The sequence below is a fragment of the Sorex fumeus genome, unplaced genomic scaffold (genome assembly GCF_029834395.1).
Source record: "Sorex fumeus unplaced genomic scaffold, SorFum_2.1 ptg000129l, whole genome shotgun sequence".
In the NCBI taxonomy this organism is placed as follows: domain Eukaryota; kingdom Metazoa; phylum Chordata; class Mammalia; order Eulipotyphla; family Soricidae; genus Sorex; species Sorex fumeus.
This window is the reverse complement of record NW_026606186.1, coordinates 7130035-7151048: the sequence shown is the minus strand read 5'-3', so window position 1 is coordinate 7151048 and position 21014 is coordinate 7130035. Positions and strand designations below refer to the sequence as shown.

The 21014-nt window shown below is 42.6% G+C and overlaps 1 protein-coding gene and 1 pseudogene across 4 annotated transcripts in view; one reads left to right on the top strand and one right to left on the bottom strand.

The window, feature by feature from the left end:
- Positions 1 to 21014, bottom strand: part of STRBP (spermatid perinuclear RNA binding protein) — a 138240-nt gene that overhangs the window by 36248 nt on the left and 80978 nt on the right. For all 4 annotated transcript variants that reach the window (XM_056138512.1, XM_056138513.1, XM_056138515.1 and 1 more), the window contains 3 exons: positions 13591 to 13811; positions 10876 to 11041; positions 6416 to 6560 (listed from right to left, as the gene is read on the bottom strand). In XM_056138512.1, the coding sequence (XP_055994487.1) occupies positions 6416 to 6560; positions 10876 to 11041; positions 13591 to 13811 (532 nt within the window). The remainder of the gene's footprint in view (positions 1 to 6415; positions 6561 to 10875; positions 11042 to 13590; positions 13812 to 21014) is intronic.
- LOC130045699 (calcyclin-binding protein-like) lies at positions 18356 to 19385 on the top strand (annotated as a pseudogene).

Sequence of the window (21014 nt, the reverse complement as noted above, 5' to 3'; positions counted from 1 at the left end):
CATTATAAACATTTTTTGACTATTATGTCTCTGGCACCACCCCAGATGCTACAATTAAAGAATAGTGAGAGGGGGAATAAAAATGTACCTGCCGTCAACAAATCATATGCTATGCTCTCCGGACTCCCGGCTAGTCTAATAGAACGGCGTGGGTTCCGAATTTTGGACTGAAGCTTGGTAGTAGGCTTTTTGTGTCACAAACTTTATTGACAAACCCAGCTGCCCACCGCAGTTCTTTAAAAGAAAAAGACATTTACAGTTGTATGTCCCTTTGCTAGATTTCCTGTCGCTGCCCTCAAGGTAACAAGTCCCTCAAGACTGCTTGATTTTAAAAAAAATTAAAAAAAGGATTGCTTGGTTGCACCTTCCCTCCCACCTCTAACCTGTTTAAGTGTTAACTTACCCAAAGGAAGTGAAGTACCACAATCTTTGTGTGAACCAAACAGGGCACACAATCTGACAAGATTTTACTACTGGCTTTGCTAAAAGGTTGTTCAACCTGCTTTGGCCCATAAATTTGTCAACACTTGTCTCCTCTCAGGATTTACTTTGTTTCCTACCTCTAAAATGAGGCAGTGTCTTTTATACAGTACAGGATAAAAATGTATGGAAATGGCATGGGGAAGATGTCCTCAAGAATAAGGGTTAGAAGCCTTAAGCATAAGAGAAAGAACACATGGAGGGTGCGGGATCCCGGAGGAAAAAAAAAAAGAAAAAACAGGTTCCAAAAAGAGCCGAGTTCACCCGCAAGTTCCAGATGGAGTAGGTGCCGCATCCCGCCTCCCCCAGATGGAACCCCGGTGACCAGAAGCCTCTACAAACACAGCTCGAGTATGCGGGAACGAGGACTGTTTCTCAAATCTGCCGGACTACACCTCCCAGGTAACCTCTGATTCCGGAAGTCACGCCCACAGCCCGCCCCCCAGCGCCATCTTTGAAGCCTTAAGCATAAGAGAAAGAACACATGGAGGGTGCGGGATCCCGGAGGGAAAAAAAAAAAGAAAAAACAGGTTCCAGAAAGAGCCGAGTTCACCCGCAAGTTCCAGATGGAGTAGGTGCCGCATCCCACCTCCCCCAGATGGAACCCCGGTGACCAGAAGCCTCTACAAACACAGCTCGAGTATGCGGGAACGAGGACTTTTTCTCAAAACCGCACGGCCGCTTACGCCGCTGCGCGACATCTCTCTATATACAAAGTGATCAATGAGAAGTAAACCACCCAATCTTTCTCCCTGAAAGTCAGAGTTAAGTTTGGAGCACGGCCACAGCCCCAGAAACACAAGGACTTAATGCAGAACCCAGCAGCTTAGAGCAGAAAAGTGAAAGGACTATGCGTTAATCCAGGCCATCAAGTCTGCCGGAGGGGAAAGGGTGTTGCCCCATTCGCCCTCTCTTCTCTGGAAAGAAGGATGGCGGCCACATGGGAGCCTTGTGGACAGCAGGTATGAGCCGGGGGTGTGGGGGCGACTAAAACCTCATGGGAAGGGGGGCGTTCCGGTCCGTCCTTCACGCCCTACCGAGGTCACCAGTTGCCCCCCACGAGCGGCTCTCCAGCACGGCCACAGCCCCAGAAGCACAAGGGCTTAATGCAGAACCCAGCAGCTTGGAGCAGAAAAGTGAAAGGACTATGCGTTAATCCAGGCAATCATTTCTGCCCAGAGGGGAAAGGGTGTTGCTCCCTTCCGCCCTCCTCCCTCTGGAAAGAAAGATGGCGGCCACATGGGAGCCTTGTGGACAGCAGGTATGAGCCGGGGGTGTGGGGGCGACTAAAACCTCATGGGAAGGGGGGCGTTCCAGTCCGTCCTTCACGCCCTACCGAGGTCACCAGTCGCCCCCCACGAGCGGCTCTCCAGCACAGCCACGGCCCCAGAAGCACAAGGACTTAATGCAGAACCCAGCAGCTTGGAGCAGAAAAGTGAACGGACTATGCATTGATCCAGGCCATCAAGTCTGCCGGAGGGGAAAGGGTGTTGCCCCATTCGCCCTCTCCTCTCTGGAAAGAAAGATGGCGGCCACATGGGAGCCTTGTGGACAGCAGGTATGAGCCGGGGGAGTGGGGCCGACTAAAACCTCATGGGTCGGGGGGCGTTCCGGTCCGTCCTTCACGCCCTACCGAGGTCACAAGTCGCCCCCCGCGAGTGGCTCTCCAGCACGGCCATGGCCCCAGAAGCACAAGGACTTAATGCAGAACCCAGCAGCTTGGAGCAGAAAAGTGAATGGACTATGCGTTGATCCAGCCCATCAAGTCTGCCGGAGGGGAAAGGGTGTTGCCCCATTCACCCTCTCCTCTCTGGAAAGAAAGATGGCGGCCACATGGGAGCCTTGTGGACAGCAGATATGAGCCGGGAGTGTGGGGGCGACTAAAACCTCATGGGAAGGGGGACGTTTCGCTCCGCCCTTCACACCCTACCGAGGCCACCAGTTGCCCCCCGCGAGCGGCTCTCCAGCACGGCCACGACTCCAGAACACAGAAACCAATTTCTTAACTATCTGACTTTCAGTAGAAATACTTCCAGGGTCAATAGGTAAAATAGCAGAAATCCAAAACCAACATTTAATTCTTGAACCCAGCTGTAGAAAGCAAATCACTTCACAATGCTTTTTCAGCATGTCTGATTTGGGGGGGGGGGGGGTAAACTCTAAATAATAGTGGTGAATCTTTTATTGAAACAATCTAATCAAAGCGGATAGAGTGTTAACTAGAATTCATCTGCCTCACAGGGACGGGGAGGGGTGGGGGGTGGGGTTTTATTGGGGTTCTTCATGGGAAAAAATAAGTATTGGTAAAGGGAAATGTGTTTGTTATTTGCATGACTGAGACATAAACCTGAAAGCTTTGTAACCTTTCCCACAGTGATTCAATAAATAAATAAAAAAAAAATCATATGCTATATAATAAATGGCATATTAGCAGCACTTCAGCAAGTAAAAGTATACTGATTACTATGTTACACTTCAATGGGTATTTTAAGAATTAAACTGTGTTTGAGTTCAGTTCTTTGGACCAACCATGCACAAGTCTTCTCACTAATAATTCAACATGGTTTAAGTATGTGAGTTTGAGCTATGAAGTTTTAGTAAATTAGTAACTACTGCTGTTTACATATCACATAAATTATTTCATTTAACCTTGAACAACTTTATGTAAAGTATTGACTAAACACTTTCTAAAGTGAAGAAAACAGACCAGAGAGCGAATACAGGGGTTAAGGCACATGCCATGAATGGGGTCAACTGATGTGATCCCTGGCACTTCACATGGTCCTTGGAGCACTGCCAGAGTGACCCCTGCACTCTGCCAGATGTGGCCCAACACCCTCCAAAAACAGTATTAAATAAAATGAAGAAACTTGCCCAGGTTTACAGAGCAGTAGTCACTAGTGGATTTAAAATGGGATCACTGGCTACCAGGAATTCAAGGTCTGTGCTTTTTTCCTATATGCTCTTTTGGCAGAAAGCATGGACTAGGGACCAGCTGTCTCCAGGATCTTCAAGAAAAGATCAAAATATGCAAAGAAGATAATCATCACAAGACAAACCTTATCTATGGCATGGTAAATACCAAAGAGAATAGCTATTACTCTTAATACTCTCCAGAATCAAAAAGGTGACTTGAACCAGGCAACAGAGAGATCATTTCTGCAAAGACAACATTGAGAGGTCAAGTGTGATGGTATAAGCTGCCACCTCCTGTTCCACATGCTCTGAAACATGCTCTTCCCCCAAATACATGGAAAATAAAGAGAGGAAAGACAAAGATTCGTGCTTGTGTGTTTGTGGGCTATTCCTGGCAGCACACAGGGCTCACTCCTGGTGGGATCTGGGGAGCCCGAGGGGGTGCTGGGCACTGACCTGGCTGGCAACATGCAAGGCAACATCCTACCCACTGTACTATTGCTCTGGCCCCGGGAAGACAAAGACTTGAGACAGATATGTGTGGTGATTAGTCTGCTTTGTGAGAAAGGGAGAATAAGAGATGCTATTGGAAAATGTTCCTTTGGAAAAGGTTACAATGCATACAATTTTATACTGCAAGAAAGAAAAGAATATTTACTGTTTTAATAAAGAGATATTTCAATTATATTTCAATTTAAAAATTTCTGGAACCTCAGATTAATTCCCTGCCTTTTCTTCATCTGAAAAGAGCAGTACCAGTTCAGAAAGGACAGGAGTGCTCCGAGAGGAAACAAGTCCTACAGACAAACAAGTACAGCCAGAGCCTGACTGCTCGGGGTGCACGAGTCCCAGTGTTGCTAGTATAAAAAACTGTGACAAAACCCAGGTGAGACAAACCTAAGCCAATTGCAAGGTGGATCAAGTGAGTCATCAGCAAGGCTGGGAGACTAAGGGCAATCAAAAACCAAACATGCCATTCCAAAGGAGAAATAACTAGTGCGAAAATTAGACTGAGGCGGATTCTTTCACCTTTTTGATCCCACACAATATTAACATCGACTGATAAGATTCTGCATACAAAGAGATGTTGGGAGCTCTTAGCAACCCCACACACTTTGAACAATCTAAGTGATTCTCCTAATTCATTATAAATTCCATTCTATAAAAGTGTGTCTTCTAAGGGATAAAATACACTCTAAGTCCATAATTAGCTCTTCTGAATAGAAATTAAATTAAAAGGCATCAGATTCAAATAAGGTCTCACTGCAAACTATGCCTAAATCTCATTTAAATATATAAAACCATGGGTAAAACGAAGCCTGATATTCTCTTAATACTTTCACGTATGTAATGGAAGAGATGGATATATCTACAAGTGAACAAAATTAATCTAGTTTGGCAACTTCAATCTTTTTCTCATCTCTCCATACTCAAATAATTTTAATAACCTATAATTACTATTGTGCTTAGAAATAGTCAATTTTACACTAACGGGTCAAGGAGAACACAGCTTACCAGAATTAACAGAATTATCTTGATACTTCAGAAATCATTTTATAGTTCTACAGTTAATGGTGAACTGTAATGCTGTTAAAGAAATTAAGTCATTTAAGATTGGTTCTTTATGTATACAGCAAAGAAAAAAAAAGTAGAAGCATAAACCCAAATTATGGATTGGATGCACTTTAATTTTTAACTGATTCACAATATCTCCATTTTGTATCTGTTGGGTATGGCAGAGCTGATTTTAATTAGCCCACCAAGAAAAACTTTTTGAGTCACTTAAGAGATTCTGAGTTTTGGGCTGGAGCGATAGCACAGCGGGTAGGGCGTTTGCCTTGCACGCAGCCAACATGGCCGACACACGTTCGATTCCCAGCATCCCATATGGTCCCCCGAGCACCGCCAGGGGCAATTCCTGAGTGCATGAGCCAGGAGTAACCCCTGAGCATCGCTGGGTGTGACCCAAAAAGCAAAAAAAAAAAAAAAAGAGATTCTGAGTTTTGTCTGCCAAAATTCAAAGTCCTAAATTCACTGGGAAATGTGTCTTTTTCTGTCTTTATGCTCAACTTTAAATAAGTGAAGAAACTGGCTGGTATTTCTAACTACCCTGGAAATTTACGTAAAGGAGAAGAGCATCTCATGTGAGCCACATAAGTCCTGAGATGGGCTTCACTGGCTCTTCACTGTCAGGACAGAGGGGCTGGCCGGCTATTCAGAGGTCTGAATGAGGACAAATATTCCATGGCAAGTTCCATGAGACAGGATTGAAAGACAGAAACACACTAACAGGATAAAAACATCAGAAAAAGAAGCCCAGTTCCATCAAAACTAACTAGATTTCCACACTCTACTCTTTTAGAGCAAGACGGCCATACAGGAATTCATTTTCACTTCAGAAGAAAGTAATTTCAAGCACGGTTCTCACATATATCATGATCACAAACCTCCTAGGAAAAAGATTAGTACAGATTATTTATTCTAAAAATAAAAAAAAAATCAATAACCCAATTTCATCTCTTACATTATAAAACACATGTATTTACTCACAAGCAATTGGGTAAAGAACTAATCTCACAAGGTTATATAGTTATTTGAAGTCAAAAGCAATACACAAGTGAGTAAATCTGAAACAGTGAGTAAAAATTTGAAAAGAGTAATGTCCTGGGTCATATACAATGCTGAAATCAGATCACTAATCCAAACTATACAGGAAAGGTTGGCTGACAGCAATTATTAATGCAATAGTAAATCTAGTGAAACAGAACACAATATTTTAATAAAAAACTAAGTTTAAAATCCAACGTGATGCACACCTATTCTTGAATTTTATATTTTAAAATTACAGCTCACAAAATGATTATAAAGAAACAACCCTTTATAATACTATTAGTGGCATAAAATGAAGTTAGTTAACTCTTAAATCCATGGAGCATAGTTAACATACATTCCAATAGAGCCAGCACATAAACAAAACAAAAACATAAATAGATAAATATATATGTATGTATACGTGTACCTCCATCCTTCTTTTCCAATTCATCCCTAATTAGAGGGGAAGTAAGTATCACCTTCAAAGTTAACGTGGGCTCTTTTGTATTTCGAATTATAATAGATGCTTCATCTACACATTGTTCCACTTGGTATTTCTCCTCTGTGAGTTTCTGCAAGTCACCAAGATAACAAAAACACACAATAGATTAAAATCTCAAAAACTGAATGACTTCCCCTGTATTTTTCAACTGCATCAGGCTGAAAGTAACCAGTTCTCTCTCTTTCCTCCCTCCTTCCTTCCCTCCCTCCTTCCCACCCTCCCTCTCTCTATTTTTGTCTCTCCCTCCACCCCCACTCTTTCACCCTTCAAAAAGTAATCAGAGATTCAAGCATCAATACAATTATAAAACACTATTTAAGAGCACTTTTTCTAATACTTTAAAACAGAAACAGCACCGCTAAGTGACCATGGGTAAAAATCATTTCGACCAAGGGAGCAGGCAGGATATCACAGCCTGAAGTGTTTGGGGGCTTATTCCTGGCTCTGTGCTCAAAGATCCGTCCTGGTGATGCCCGGGGAACCATATGCAGTACCAAGGATGGAACTGGAATTTGCCATATGCAGGACAAGTATCGCAGTTTATTATGAACTATCTCGATGGTCCTTAAAACATTTTTTTTGAAATCAGTATAGAGAATTAGAGTCAAAACTCACTGGCAGGTGGCCTATAATCTAAACAGGAATTTCTATGTGGCTAAATAAAGATCATATACATTTTTGGCATATGAATATGCCAACTTATTGGGGGCTGGGAGATAGTATAGCAATTGATGTGCTGGACCCGGGTTCTGATTCCCAGGGAGACACCCCGCAGTGAATAGGTAAGAATAAATGAAGAAGGAGCTCTACAGTCACTCACCAGAAAAAAATATATAGTATATACAAGCATCTTCCAGTCTGGAGAGCTAGTACAGGGTTAGGGGATAGCCTGGTACATGACAGACGCTGGCTCAATCCCTGACAGCACAAAGTACCCCAAGTTACTCCATTAAAATAAAAAACCCAAGCAACAGACTTCCTCTAACATCAGATTTTAAAGGTCATTCCAGGGAAACCTATCATGATGGGGCAAATGCTTTGGCAAGGACACATGAATTACCTCGTCCACAAATTTAAAATTTAAAATCACAAGTTATATTTCATACAGTAAATGTGTACTTTAATAAGTCACCTCGGGAGTTTCATCGTTAAAAAATTTAGTATTACAAACATCAATAACTGAACGGAAACTACTACCGAGTCTCTATGTCAATATGTATTCTAAAAACGTCAAAGATGACCTCAGAGGTAGTTCAGAGGGTAAGGCTCTTGCCTTGCACACGGCAAACTTGAGTTCAATCCCCAGCACCCCATATGGTCCCCCAAGAACCGCCAGGAGTGATTCCTGAGTGCAGAGCCAATTGCGTCCCAGGAAAAAAAAGGAAAGAAAAGAAAAAGGAAAACCTAAAGGCCATTTATATAAAAATGATTTTATCACTGGACGTTCCTCTGCCGAAAAAAGAAAAGCAAAGACCATCCTACATGTGAGCAAAGCAGCAGCGCATGTGCAGGCCCCCCCGTGGAGCTGATGGGCCCAGGATCACGGGGGGTCCCTGGGCCCGTCAGCTCTGCCTGGGAGTCCCCAGTCTCTACTCCCCACCAACAACCAGAGAAGGGAGTTCTAAGATCTTCTTTAAAAAGATTACACAGAAAAACAGATATGGACAACCACAATCAAGGTACTGAGCTGACCAAAGGTTTTGCTGTCCAGAAGTGCTCAGGAAAAAAATGTCTAAAAATGTAAGATCTATCCTTCCTACCAAAGACTGGTTGTTCGGACAAACACGAAGGAATCAAGGAGACAGTAAAGCTAGAAATCACATTAAAGTACTAATTATGTCTGTGGGACCAGAGAGATAAGATAGGACGGGGTGAAGGCAGGTATCATGCACACACCTGCCCCCAGTTCAATCCCCAGCACCACAAAGTCCTCTGAATATTGCTGCATGTAACCCTGGAGGACCCAAACACCAGCCAACCTGGTTGCTAAGAGTGACAAGCAGTGTCCTCATGTACCCCTGAGCATCGCCTGGGAAGACTCCCTCTAAAACATAAAATAGAATTGGCTAATTAAATAATGGTGTGTGTGTGTGTGTGTGTGTGTGTGTGTGTGTATGTTTGTGTGTGTGCATATACAAACAGTATTATATATACATGCATATAATCTGATTTGAGAAAGGTGTTCAGTTACATCCCTATTTTATGTGACCATCTTTACCCAAGTACCTATGAAAATGAATATAAACACACAAAGCAACTAGCTTCATTGTTGGAGAACCCACTTTGCTATCCTAACATTGAAATTAGCTTATTACAATGACCCTCTTCTACCTTTCCTAAGAAACCCTTAAAAGACCTAGACCTATTTAAGCCTTTTGTCTTCTCTTACCCCCAAAGTTCCAGTCCCTTCAAGTTTTAAGTGTTTTACCTATCCTGCACTCTCCTGGCCTTCCTAAACATTTTGCTAGTTTGACAAAAGCATTTTAAGAACAGTAGTGTTTAGAAATAAAGACCCTATCTTAGGAGAGAAAAAAAATGAGTGTTTTTACTCTATCAATGCATACTGACACTGACAGTCCATTGTAATCCACTGTAACTTCAATTCTAGAAAAATGGGATTGATTTTCAGAATAAGCCTCCAATTCATCATACCACAACCTATCAATCCCTTTTCCACCCTGACGCACCTAAGGAACAAGACCACTCTGTTAAGAAACAGGACTCACCAAAGGTAACACACAAAGGGAAAGTGCAGGAGAAAGCTGGAAAAGTGCAGTACATCTGATCATAATTATTCTAATTACTCCATTATAGACTTAAGAATAACAATGTTAGACCAGAGACACAGCACAGCAGGTAGGGACTTGCCTTGTACACTGCCAGCCCAAGTTCAATTCCAAGTACCCCAGATGGTCCCCCAAGCCCAGTCAGGAGTGATTCCCAAGCACAGAGCCAGGAGTAAGCCTAAGCACCGTTGGGTGTGACCCAAACCCCCTCAAAAAATTTTAAAAAATGTAAAAAAGCAAAGTCAAAAAATTATTAAACAGGGGCTGGAGCAATAGCACAGCGGGTAGGGTGTTTGCCTTGCACACAGCCGACCTGGGTTCAATTCCCAGCATCCCATATGGTCCCCCGAGCACCGCCAAGAGTGATTCCTGAGTGCATGAGCCAAGAGTGACCCTTGTACATTGCCAGGTGTGACCCAAAAGCAAAAAAAAAAAATATTAAACAATATAAAATTAGGAAAAGATTTTGCGAATTCTAATAACAAAAAGTAAAGTCAATCAGAAACCCATTACTAAACTTTCCATTTTTAAAAACCTTAATGTTACATGATGTTTATTATTCTACCTCCCAAAATGATCACAAAAAAATTTTAATCTTTTATAAATACAGAAACTCAACCCTATAAAAAAAAAACAGAAAACATTTATTAGAATTAAAAGTAGAAACGTGGCATTTTTCTTTGCTGAAGATTAGAAAAGCCACCAAAGGGACACCTGGATTTGAACCAGGAAACCCTGCAGCCAAATTCTCTACCACAGAGCTATATCCCAACACCAACGCTGCTGGAGCGCTAGCACAGGGGGCAGGGTGTTTGCCTTGTACGCAGCCAACATGGCCGACCCGAGTTTGATTCCTCTGCCCCTCTCGGAGAGCCCAGCAAGCTATCGAGAGTATCTTGCCCATACGGCAAAGCCTGGAAAGCTACCTGTGACATATTCGATATACCAAAAAAAACAGTAACAACAAAGTCTCACAATTTGTTGTGAGATGTTACTGGTGCCCACTGGAGCAAATCAAGCAAACCGATGAACAACGGGAGGACAGTGCTACTAATGTTTGCTACAAATAACTGGGTAGGGTAAGGTGTTAACAAGTATCAGACATTTGAGTATCAAGAATATCCAAGGCTGGAGAGATAGTACTGCGGAAAGGGCCTCTGTCTTTCATGCAGCCAGGCTGGGTTCTATTCCAGGCTAAGCGATCTAGTTTGGAAAATAAAGGCAGGCACAAGGATGGGATTCAAACTAAAGAACCGGCATAGCCAGACTCCACAGCCTGAGCAGCACCAAATCAAAGTACTGACCCGCTTGTCCGAGTCAGGAGTGGTTGGCCCTCAGGGCCCCTGACACCACTTCAGAGTTACCCTCACCCACGCCCCAAATGTAAGACTGCACCTTAAAAGCCATTTTAATTTGGTAAATTTAAGCTGAGTACCAGTCATCAGAGTACCAGTCATGCTTTACATGGAATGGATGAATTACTGGCCCAGAATGGTAATATTCCTTTCGCCCATACCCACCTTTTACTATGATCAACCTCAAGGTCACGTCCTATTTTCACGTTTTCACAAACTAAAGGCTCAATGAAACTGTACTCACCTGAATCTGTACAGGAAGGTTTTCCTTGACCGTATTTAACAGGGTCTCTGTGGGTTTGTCTTTGCACATTAAAACCAGCTCCAAGTCCATGTCATCTTTTATCAGCAAGCCTTTGGCAACCAGGCCAATCCTCATTACACCACACAATGTCCGGCCACTTTGATCCCTAAAAGTCAAAATCTGAGTGATTACTTTTACAACCTATTTCCCAGGATGTAACTTGACCATTACTTGGCTTCCTGAACATCCACAAAATTGAATGTAAAGTAGGTAAATCTAAGTATGCAAAATTCCATAAAATCAGATGTCAAATTTAAAGGCTTATAAATTATCTTCACCATAGTCAATAAAGGACGAAATTTCTATAGGACTTTAAATTATTACATCTATATTATTTAGGGGCTGGAGCAATAGCATAGCAAGTAGGCCGGCCTGGCGGAGCCAGGTTCGATTCCTCCACCCCTCTCAGAGAGCCCAGCAAGCTACCAAGAGTATCTCGCCCGCACAGCAAAGCCTGGCAAGCTACCTGTGACATATTTGATATGCCAAACAGTAACAAGTCTCACGATGGAGATGTTACTGGGCCCGCTTGAGCAAATCGATGAACAAGGGGAGGACCGTGCTACCATGCTTTATTATTTAGGGGGAAAAAACTTTACTCCTGGAAAGATTTTTTTCCCCAGAAAATTGTTCAGAAAAGAAACCTGCTTTTGGGAGGTAGTAAGTAACTAATGAGAAACACGATATACTAAGAAAGTATATCGTATACAAGTCAGAATGGAAACATAAAAAACTAAGACTCTATTCCTAGTGATGCCTCCTAGCTTGGTACCCCAAACTGTAAAACTGCTGTCAGCTAGAAAAGCTAACATCTGTTCCAGCTGCATCAATATTGGAATCCACAGAAGTTTATGAGAAAAGCAGAAAAACACAAGAGTTAAGGGAAGACAAAGAGCCAAATATAATCTAATACATATATTCCAAATCTAGTAACAGCATTATAAACATCCAAGGAGTATCAAGTTATAAATGTTGCACAGAAAGTTAGCATCTATACTTGACTTTAATACTAAAAGTTTATTTGTTCATTGTCCTCAACCACAAGCGGGAATGCAATTAAACTTAGCAAACATTCAACAAGTAAACAAGTGTTTGAGAACAGAAACATACGAAAGAGTTCCAATCTCTCATGCTCCTGAGTTTTCCACTCAAGTTAAAATATGAAAGCAATGATTTGCTAAAAGAAGACAAAGTAATATCTGAAAACAAACTATAAGCCACTAATTCTCTACGTTTCACAAGAAATCTGCATTTGAAAGACAATAAATGTGAATCTCAGAAAAAAAAACTGAGTTCATAGGATAAAATGGCAAAGGCTAAATTCAAATTCAAATTGGGTTTGCCATAATATTCATATCTTGGCCTGCAATATTCAATATCTTGGCCCAAGATAGAATCCAGCCAGCAAATTAAAAAAATATATAAAAGGAGTGCAGTATAGTTGTTACCAGAGACTTGTAACCAGGATCAAATCCAGGGCACTGTAAGGCCCTAGGTTCAGTCCCAGCACTGCACCAAAAGGAAAATAGTAAGAGTCCTAATAGCTTTAATAACAGTTTTAAATAGTGGCACTTTGTACAATTTATTTGACCTTGAGTAAGTTTGTATCAATGTAAAATAGGGGCAGGGAGACAGTACAGTGGGTAAGGCACTTGCTTTGCACGCTGCCAACCCTGGTTCAATCCCTGGCACTGCATTCAGGGAAGAAAATCATTTAGGGAAGCAAAATAATTTATCAATACTTTTTCACTATTCCCAAGTATTATGACGCTGAGTTGAATTGGGGGAGGGGGGATGGAATTCTGTCATCTCTCTATCCTGTTCATGCACTGTAGCTAAGTAGCAGTTCTAAGTCTGAGAGTCAGAGGAGAGTTAGCATTCAGTCCTACTCTTGCGTCAGCCACAGTGTCAACGCTCAGAAAAAGAGCTCCAAGCCAAGCATGGCACACACAGGGCTTCAGAACTCAGAACCGGTCACTCCGTTCCATCACGGCCCTCTGATGTACAACTACTCTGCTATATGAAGCTCAAGCTCCCTTGAGAGCTCATTCATTCTGCAAACGAGCATTTATTATGTGTAAGACACAAGGCTGGCCTGATACTCAACAAAGCAAGTAAGTTCCAAACGGCTTTAGAATACATGTTCCTACAATCCTTTTTCTACAGGAGAATTTTTAAATATCTGAAAAAATATGACATTTCCTCAAAGACCAAAATACTACTTTATTTCCAATTTTAGGGAGTTGAACCATTCATTTCAAAATTTCAAAGATGACATTTCACACACTCCAAAACAGAAGTGTATTTCAGTATATGACTGAAATCCAATCATGAACAGCTTTGTAAGGGTCTATCTCACAGTGATTCAATAAAAGAGTTAAAAAAAAAGAAGTATATTTAAAATTTTTGGTACACCTGCAAAAGGTATGCAGATCAGGTCCTTTGTTTTACCTGGCTCTACCACTTTTGCTTTCTAGCTTTAATTTTAACTCAGAAAAAGAAAATCCATGTTTAGGAGCTAAGGTGTTTGGCTAGCACCATATATGGTCTCCTGAGCACTGCCAGAGAGTGATCCCTGAACACAGAGCTGAGACTGAATCGAGGGAGGGAGGGAGGGAGGGAGACAGATCAGTCACACAAGGCCAGGCCACTCACTTGGAATAGGTGTCTGCAGTTTCCTCCTTCTTCACTTCTGCCTCACCCTCTGCTTTCGTGCTTTTATTTGTTTCATCCAACCAATCTGAAACATGTTTAAGAGCACATTCAACAGTAGACACCATATTCTGGACAGCTTCAAGTTCCTCTGGAGACGGATAGATCGTTGAATGTTTCACCATTACATGGCGATCATCATTGGCAAAAGAGCGAATAGATCTCTGTTAGGAGAGAAAAAAATTACTCCAACAAAAGGAAATTTAACTGGAAAATATACTGAACTAGGCTCATGTCATAAACTGCCACACACTAAAACACTTAAAGCTGAAATGGTTTTTTCAATTGCTTAGAAATATGAAAATAAAACCTCATTTTACCAATGTCTATACCAGAGAATGAAAGATGCTTTGGTAAGGCTCCAGGTCACATTCAGTTTTACGTATACGCTGCCTTTCAGCTGTGTGTATGAGCAGCTGGTGGACCAAGGGTTCACTCCTGAGCAGAGAGCCAGGAATGATCTGGTCACTAATGGGTGCAGTTCAAACCAATACCTCCTCACCAACCCCAAAATAGGTGGTCCTTATAACACAACATCTGCAAGAAACAGGTATTTCCGCCTAGCTTGGAGAGAATGTCTAAGAAGCAGAGTAGTGAGTCAAGACACCTAATTACTCCTTTCCAAACCAATACAAACTCTGTACCTTAAAAACTGGTAATTCAAGGACTGGAGTGGCAGCACAGCGGAAAAGATAACTTTCCTTGTATGTGCCTGACCCGGGTTTGATCTGCGGCATCCCCAACAGTCCCCCAAGACACACCAGGCGTGATTCCTGAGCACAGAGCCAGGAAATGACCCCTGAGCACTGCTGGGTATGACTCAAACACTTAAAAAAAAAGTATTTCATACTAGAACAATAGCTTATAATACCATGTTCAGGCCTTCCTGCCTCACTGGGAATGACACGAAAACACCAGCACACAGGCCCTAAGTCCGTTACTGCCCCTCCTCTCACCAGATGGACTCCCCACTTCTCTGTACTTCAGCACACCTCAAGAGGCTTGCCCTACCCCTTAATCCTGTGCTCTCACAGGTTCCTCTGGTGGCCCAGCTGCCCAGGAGCCCTGCCTGGTTAGACCACGGGTCTGCGCTCCACCCAGGGCAGTCCTGCCGTAAGAAAGCCTCACACAGCTGCAGTGACCACCAGGAAGCAGCAGAGGCAAAAGCACTAGCTGGATGTTGGGGAGGGGAGCGCAGATTCGCTGCTCAGATCACCTGCAACTCAGAGCCCCACTGGAAATGATGAAATAATCAACAGAAATACTGAAAAAACTAAGGAATTCAGAGATCACCAGGTGGGGACTGGAAGCAAGAGGAAGTCCTCAGGTGCAGCAAATCTTTCAGTGCTGCCGAGGACCGAAGAGCAACAGTCACTCAAAGTTTTTCAAACAACTGACAAAATCATTCAAAGAAAAAATTCAATAAAATCCAAGAAACCTTGACAGAAATAAATTTTTAAAGTTCACTGAAACAGAATCGAAGGAGTCAAAGAATACAGATGCAGGACTAAAGCGCAGAATAGAAGAAACCAAAATTAGAATCAACAACCCTAAGGAGCAGGCACAGGACATCATCAACAAAGAAGAGGAACATTAAAGAATTTTAATTAAAAAAAAAAGACACTTAATAGACAACAACAAGAAGAAAAACCTCTAAGTTGTAAGAAACCATAAGAGAAGGGGGAAAAAAGGAAGAATGTCGGGGGAGGAAATAATAGCTAAGGCCTCCCCCGTGTGGAGACTCGTGCACTGACCGTCAGTGAGGGACCCACAGAACGTCAACCAGAAACACACAAACAGAATACCAAGATGAACATTTGGATCGAATACCAAGAACCAAAGACTACCTGAAGGAGCACAGGAGAAGAAAGACCTAATTCCAAGAAAAATAACAAAATATTCTCATCAGATTTTTCAAATGAAGCTACAAGGAAGAAATAGGACGATTTATTCAAATACTAAATGAAATGATTTCAGTCAAGAAAGCTTAACCTATCACTCAGATCTGAGAGAGGATAAAAACTTTTTTTTGGTGGGGAGGGGGCTCTCTAGTCACATCTAACAATGCTCACGGGTTACTCAAGAATCACCCCTGGTGCTGCTCAGGGGACCATAAGGGGTACTGAGACTCAAACCTGGGTCGGCCACATGCAAGGCAAACACCCTACCGGCTGGACTATTGCTCCAGCCCCATGAAAACATTTTTTGACAACCAAGAAGACATGTGTTACATCCAAACAAGTTCTGTGAGGATTCGGAACACATCCTATGGGGGGGGGGGGGGGGGGGGGGAAGGGACCACAGAGATAGTACTGTGGGTAGGAACGAGCCTTGCACACAGACAACCTAGGTTCAATCCCTGGCATCCAGATATTCTCCCCAATCCATACCAGAAAGGATCCCTAAACAGAGAGCCACATGCAAGGCAAGCACCCTGCCCAATATGCTCTCTCTCCAGAGTAAACGCTAAGTACTTCCAGGCATGAAACAATGAGCAAAGCAAACAACAGCAAAATGTTAAACTCCAGAAACTATTTTATAGAAAAATGGAAATCCAAGTCCTTCACATCAATCATTTCTCTAAATGTCAATGGACTGTACTTTCCTATCAAAAGACACAGAGTGGGCGGATGGACAAGGAAACAGTCTTTTCCAACCTTCTGCTGCTTACAGGAAAGACTAGAATTCACAGGATAAACACAGGCTCAGAGTAAGAAGATGGAAAACAATCATTCAAGCCAGTAAATTTAAGAAGGCAGAGATGGCCTTATATCAGACAAGAATATTCAAGCTGAAATAAATAAATAAATAGGAAGGTATAAAAATGGACATTTCATATTGGTTAAGGGATCAATAGATCAAACAGATTTAATTCATATTGACATATATACACCAAATGAAGAAACAGCAAAGTTTATAAAGCAATTCCTAATAGTATAGTGTCTTGCACTCAGCCAACCTGAGTTCAATTCTCAGCACCCCGTATGGCCCCCTGAGCCCATTAGGAGTGAACCTTGAGTCTTGAGCCAGGAGTAAGCCCTGAGCACTGCAGAATGTCTCCCCACCAAAATAATAATAATAATAATAATAATAATATATTGATATCCTTGCTGAACAGCAACACAAAGATCTTCAACAAAAGCTAAGAGAACCGAATCCAACAATATAGCAAAAGGATCATACATCATATTCAATTAGGATTCATTCCAGGAATGCAACAATAATTCAATATACAAGAATCAATTAATGTAACACTCTATATCATCAAAAGATAAAAGGGGCTGGAGAGATAGCATATTGGACAGAGTGCTTGCCTTGTATGTGGCAGACCTGGGTTGACCCCCAGCACCCCAAATGGCCCCTTGAGTACCAACAAGGGTGAACAATAAGGAATAAGCCCTGAGCACTGCCAGGTTTGGCCCCTCCCCCTAAAAATCATATATGTGTATTTTTACGCATATACGTGATCATATCAACTTATGCAGAAAAAGCTACTGACAAAATTCAACATCCAGGGGCCGGAGTGATAGCACAGCGGGTAGGGCGTTTGCCTTGCACGCGGCCAACCCGGGTCCGATTCCTAGCATCCCATATGGTCCCCTGGGCACCACCAGGGGTAATTCCTGAGTCCATGAGCCATGAGCCAGGAGTAACCCCTGAGCATCTCCAGGTGTGACCCAAAAAGCAAAAAAGAAAAAAAAAACCCTCAACACCTTTACCAAACAGGAATAGAACAGAGCATTATCTCAAGATAGTAATGGCTCTTCAGTAGAACTGTGCCACTTGGGGGGCTGGAGAATAAGACAGAGAGGGGGGATTAACTACAGTGGGAAAAGTATTCAACAGAGAGGAGGAAGTAATGATGAAACATGTCATCCAGGCAAACAAATAGTGCCTCTCGTCGAGGCAGACTGGTTGGTGGGAAGCAGACAGGCATTGGTGGGAAAAGGCTGCTGGAGACAAGTAGACAATGGTGAAGGCAGTGATGCTGAAACATCATCCCTGAAACCCAATCATGAGTGGCTGTGATTTCATGGTGACTAAATTAACAGCAACAACAAAATGCAATGGTCATCTACAACAATAAGCAGAACGTGCCCCAAAACGTGCAGAGAAGCAAAGGACACTTGCCTCGCATGCCTTTCACCCAGATTCCATCCCCAGAATTCCATTTGGCGCCCCGAGTATGGCCAGGAGTAATTCCTGAGTACAGAGCTAGGAACAACCCCTGAGCACTGCCAGGTGTGACCCCACCCCCCCAAAAAAAAGAAAAACAATTGGGGGACCAGAGCAATAGTACAGTGGGTAGGGCATTTGCCTTGCACACAGATGACCCAAGCTGAATTCCCAGCATCCCATATGGTCGCCCAAGCACTTCTAGCAGTAACTACTGAGTGTAGAGCCAGGAGTAATCCCTGAGCACCACTGGGTGTGACCCAAAAAGCCAGAAAGAAAAAAGAAAAAAGGCGTGCAAAGAGAGAATAAAGAGCCCAGCCATGCTTTGAGCACAGAAGAGACTAATTCCTACAGTAGTTACTACTCCCTGAAGAAGAATGGATTTGTGTATTTTCCCTTCTGTCATAAGGAGATTGCTCAGATGACACAAGTATGCCATCACTCCCACCAGCTTATAAAAGGTGACAGCCTCTGTAAGCAGACAAAATGATATTCAAAATGAATATTCCATAATTGGGAGGAAAATGTCTATATGGAAAAAGAAAAAAACGACAGCACCCTCAAGTGCAAAAATCCGAAAGCACCTTCTGAGATCAGGTATGAAACAAGCATGTTCAGTTTCTGCAGATTATTCGGTATAGTTTTGGAAGTCCTCACCATAGCAAGTAGGCCAAAAATAGTGATCAAAGGGATAGACACAGAAGAGCCGAAAAGACCCCACTGATTAAAAAAAAAAAAAAAATCCTTTTAAAAAACAAACCAGATTCCAGACACAGGGAGTGAGTGCGGCAGCCTCGAGACCGCTTCACACTGGCTGCCCACTGCCTTTGCTGCCATCCCTGGCCCAGCGGCTCAGCCTGCCCGCCCTGCCCAACCAGGGCTGCCATCCTGAAGGAGCTATAGAAAGATTTACAAGAGGTGAAGGTACTGATGGGAAAGATCACCACAAAGAGTACATGAGGGCCTTACAATTTGGAAATCTAAGACAAACAAAGCAAGAACAAGACACAGCAGCAGTCACAGAAGGAAACAGAACTTGAAAGTGAAAAGCCTGTTGCTCAGGTTGCTTCCACGAAAACGGGGTACCCAGTGAAGAGCAGTAATTACGGATGGGAGCAGTCTGACGGGACGAGAAGGTTGACATCACGGGGACTGGACTTCACCAGGGGCCCCCCACAAGCATACACAGACAGGGCATTTGACCCTACGGGAGGAAACATTCTATGATGGTGAAAAATCTCTCAAAACCCGTCTCTGTGGAATGCAGTTCCCAAAAAGTCAAGACAGACGCAGTTCTTATAGAAAGCAAGCAGAAAACATGCGATGGGACTACCTGACTCAGGTTGAGAAAGACTGCAAAGAGAAAGAAAAGTCCCCTACTGACACGGAGACAGATCCGAGAGGGTCTGATGCATGTTCTGAAGAAAATTTATGAAGACGGAGATGCTATGAAGCGAACCATCAATAAAGCCTAGGTCGAATCAAGAGAGAAGCCAGCCAAAAGAGACAGAATTCTGAGATTTCAAAGTCCAAATTTGGGGACTATGATGTTAAAATATTGATGATTCCAATTAGGAAATGATGCTGAACTACACCAATGTATTTGACAGAGATTTCCAAAGTATTCTAATGAAAAGCCTGTTCTTCCTTTCCAAAAACAAAAAATAAACAAACCAATACAGCAAATTAGCAGGGTACTAAATCAGGGCATAAAAGTTGGTTGTATTTCTACATACAAATAACAGAATCTAAGTGAGAAAGGGAAAAGACTATTGAAAATAGTGTCCTAGAGCCAGAGATGTTGCAGCAGGTAAGCGCAGCCTGCCATTACAGGCCTGATCCCTGGTACCATACACGGCCCCCCCAAGCATAACCACACCACCAGGTGATACCTGCGCACAGAGACAGAATAAGCCCTAAGCAGCGCTGGGTAAAGCCCCAAAACAACAAAATAATGCTCACCAAGCACTGAATTTCACTCATCTTTGTTATGAAGGAGGGAAAAGAGATATAAATGTATACACAAAATCAATTCACAACAAAACCGACTTACACTGGAGTATAAACAGAAAGCATGAAATTTGGGGTAGATGGGGGCTTGGAAAGTGACTCAGGGCACTCTTGTGGTAGTAAGGTAATGTAATGTTTAGACCAAGATAATGATAATACACGAGCTACGCTATAAAAAATAAAGTTTCCAAAAAACACCAAATACCTAGGAATCAACAAGGAAACTGAAGTATGACATCAAACCCTTAGTTGTGGATTACACAATTAGGGCTACCAAATATGGAATAATGAGTTGGGGGAATAGGGAATGAGAAATGACGCAGTAGGCTCAAGGTGACATAGGGACATTAGTGAAGATCTTGGTCTCTTTGCTAGCAGAGGTGAAGTGACTACACACATATACATCAAAGCCATTAGAGTTAACACCATTGAAAACATGTAACCCAAATTATAATAATAATTTAAAAAAATTTTAGGTGCCCGAGCAATAGTACAGCTGGTAGGGTGTTTGCCTTGCATGAAGCCAACCCAGGTTTGATCCCCAGCATCCCATATGGGCCTGTGAGCATTCCTGGTATGCTCCCCACCCCCAACCCCAAAAGAAAAAAAAAAAAACACATTTTCTATCAAAAGATTCCGGTGACATTGGTAAAGAGATAATGACAGCAGTGGTGATATGGAGGTTGCAACACTGTATGCCTAAAACTTTATTATTAACAGTACTATAAATTTTGATGCCTAAATATTTAAAAATGAAATACAAAATTACATGTGAACACTATCATAAAACTATGGATCACATTAGAATATTGTTTACTACTGTGCTTTCAAAACTCCGCTACATTTTTGGTTTTGTTTTGATTCCTGCTATTATGGGAGTGGGGGAAGGCAGCTCAAAAGTCAGAATGCCTTTGGCCCAGGGTTTCAATTCCCAGGCTCAAGTCACGGTGTGATCCAGGCCTCAGGGCCGGGACTTCAGGGCACCCGAGCAGAGTTCAGAGGTCTCCAGGTACACATCCAGAGGTGCTCAGGCACTTCCAAGGGTCTACCTGTGATGCTCAGGGAAGCATGTGATGCCAAGAGATGCGTGTCTTAACCCCTCTACTATCTTTCCAATCACAAGACTCTAATTTTTAAAAGAAATTAGTAGAAAATATTGCCATTTCCAAAATAGGAAAAAA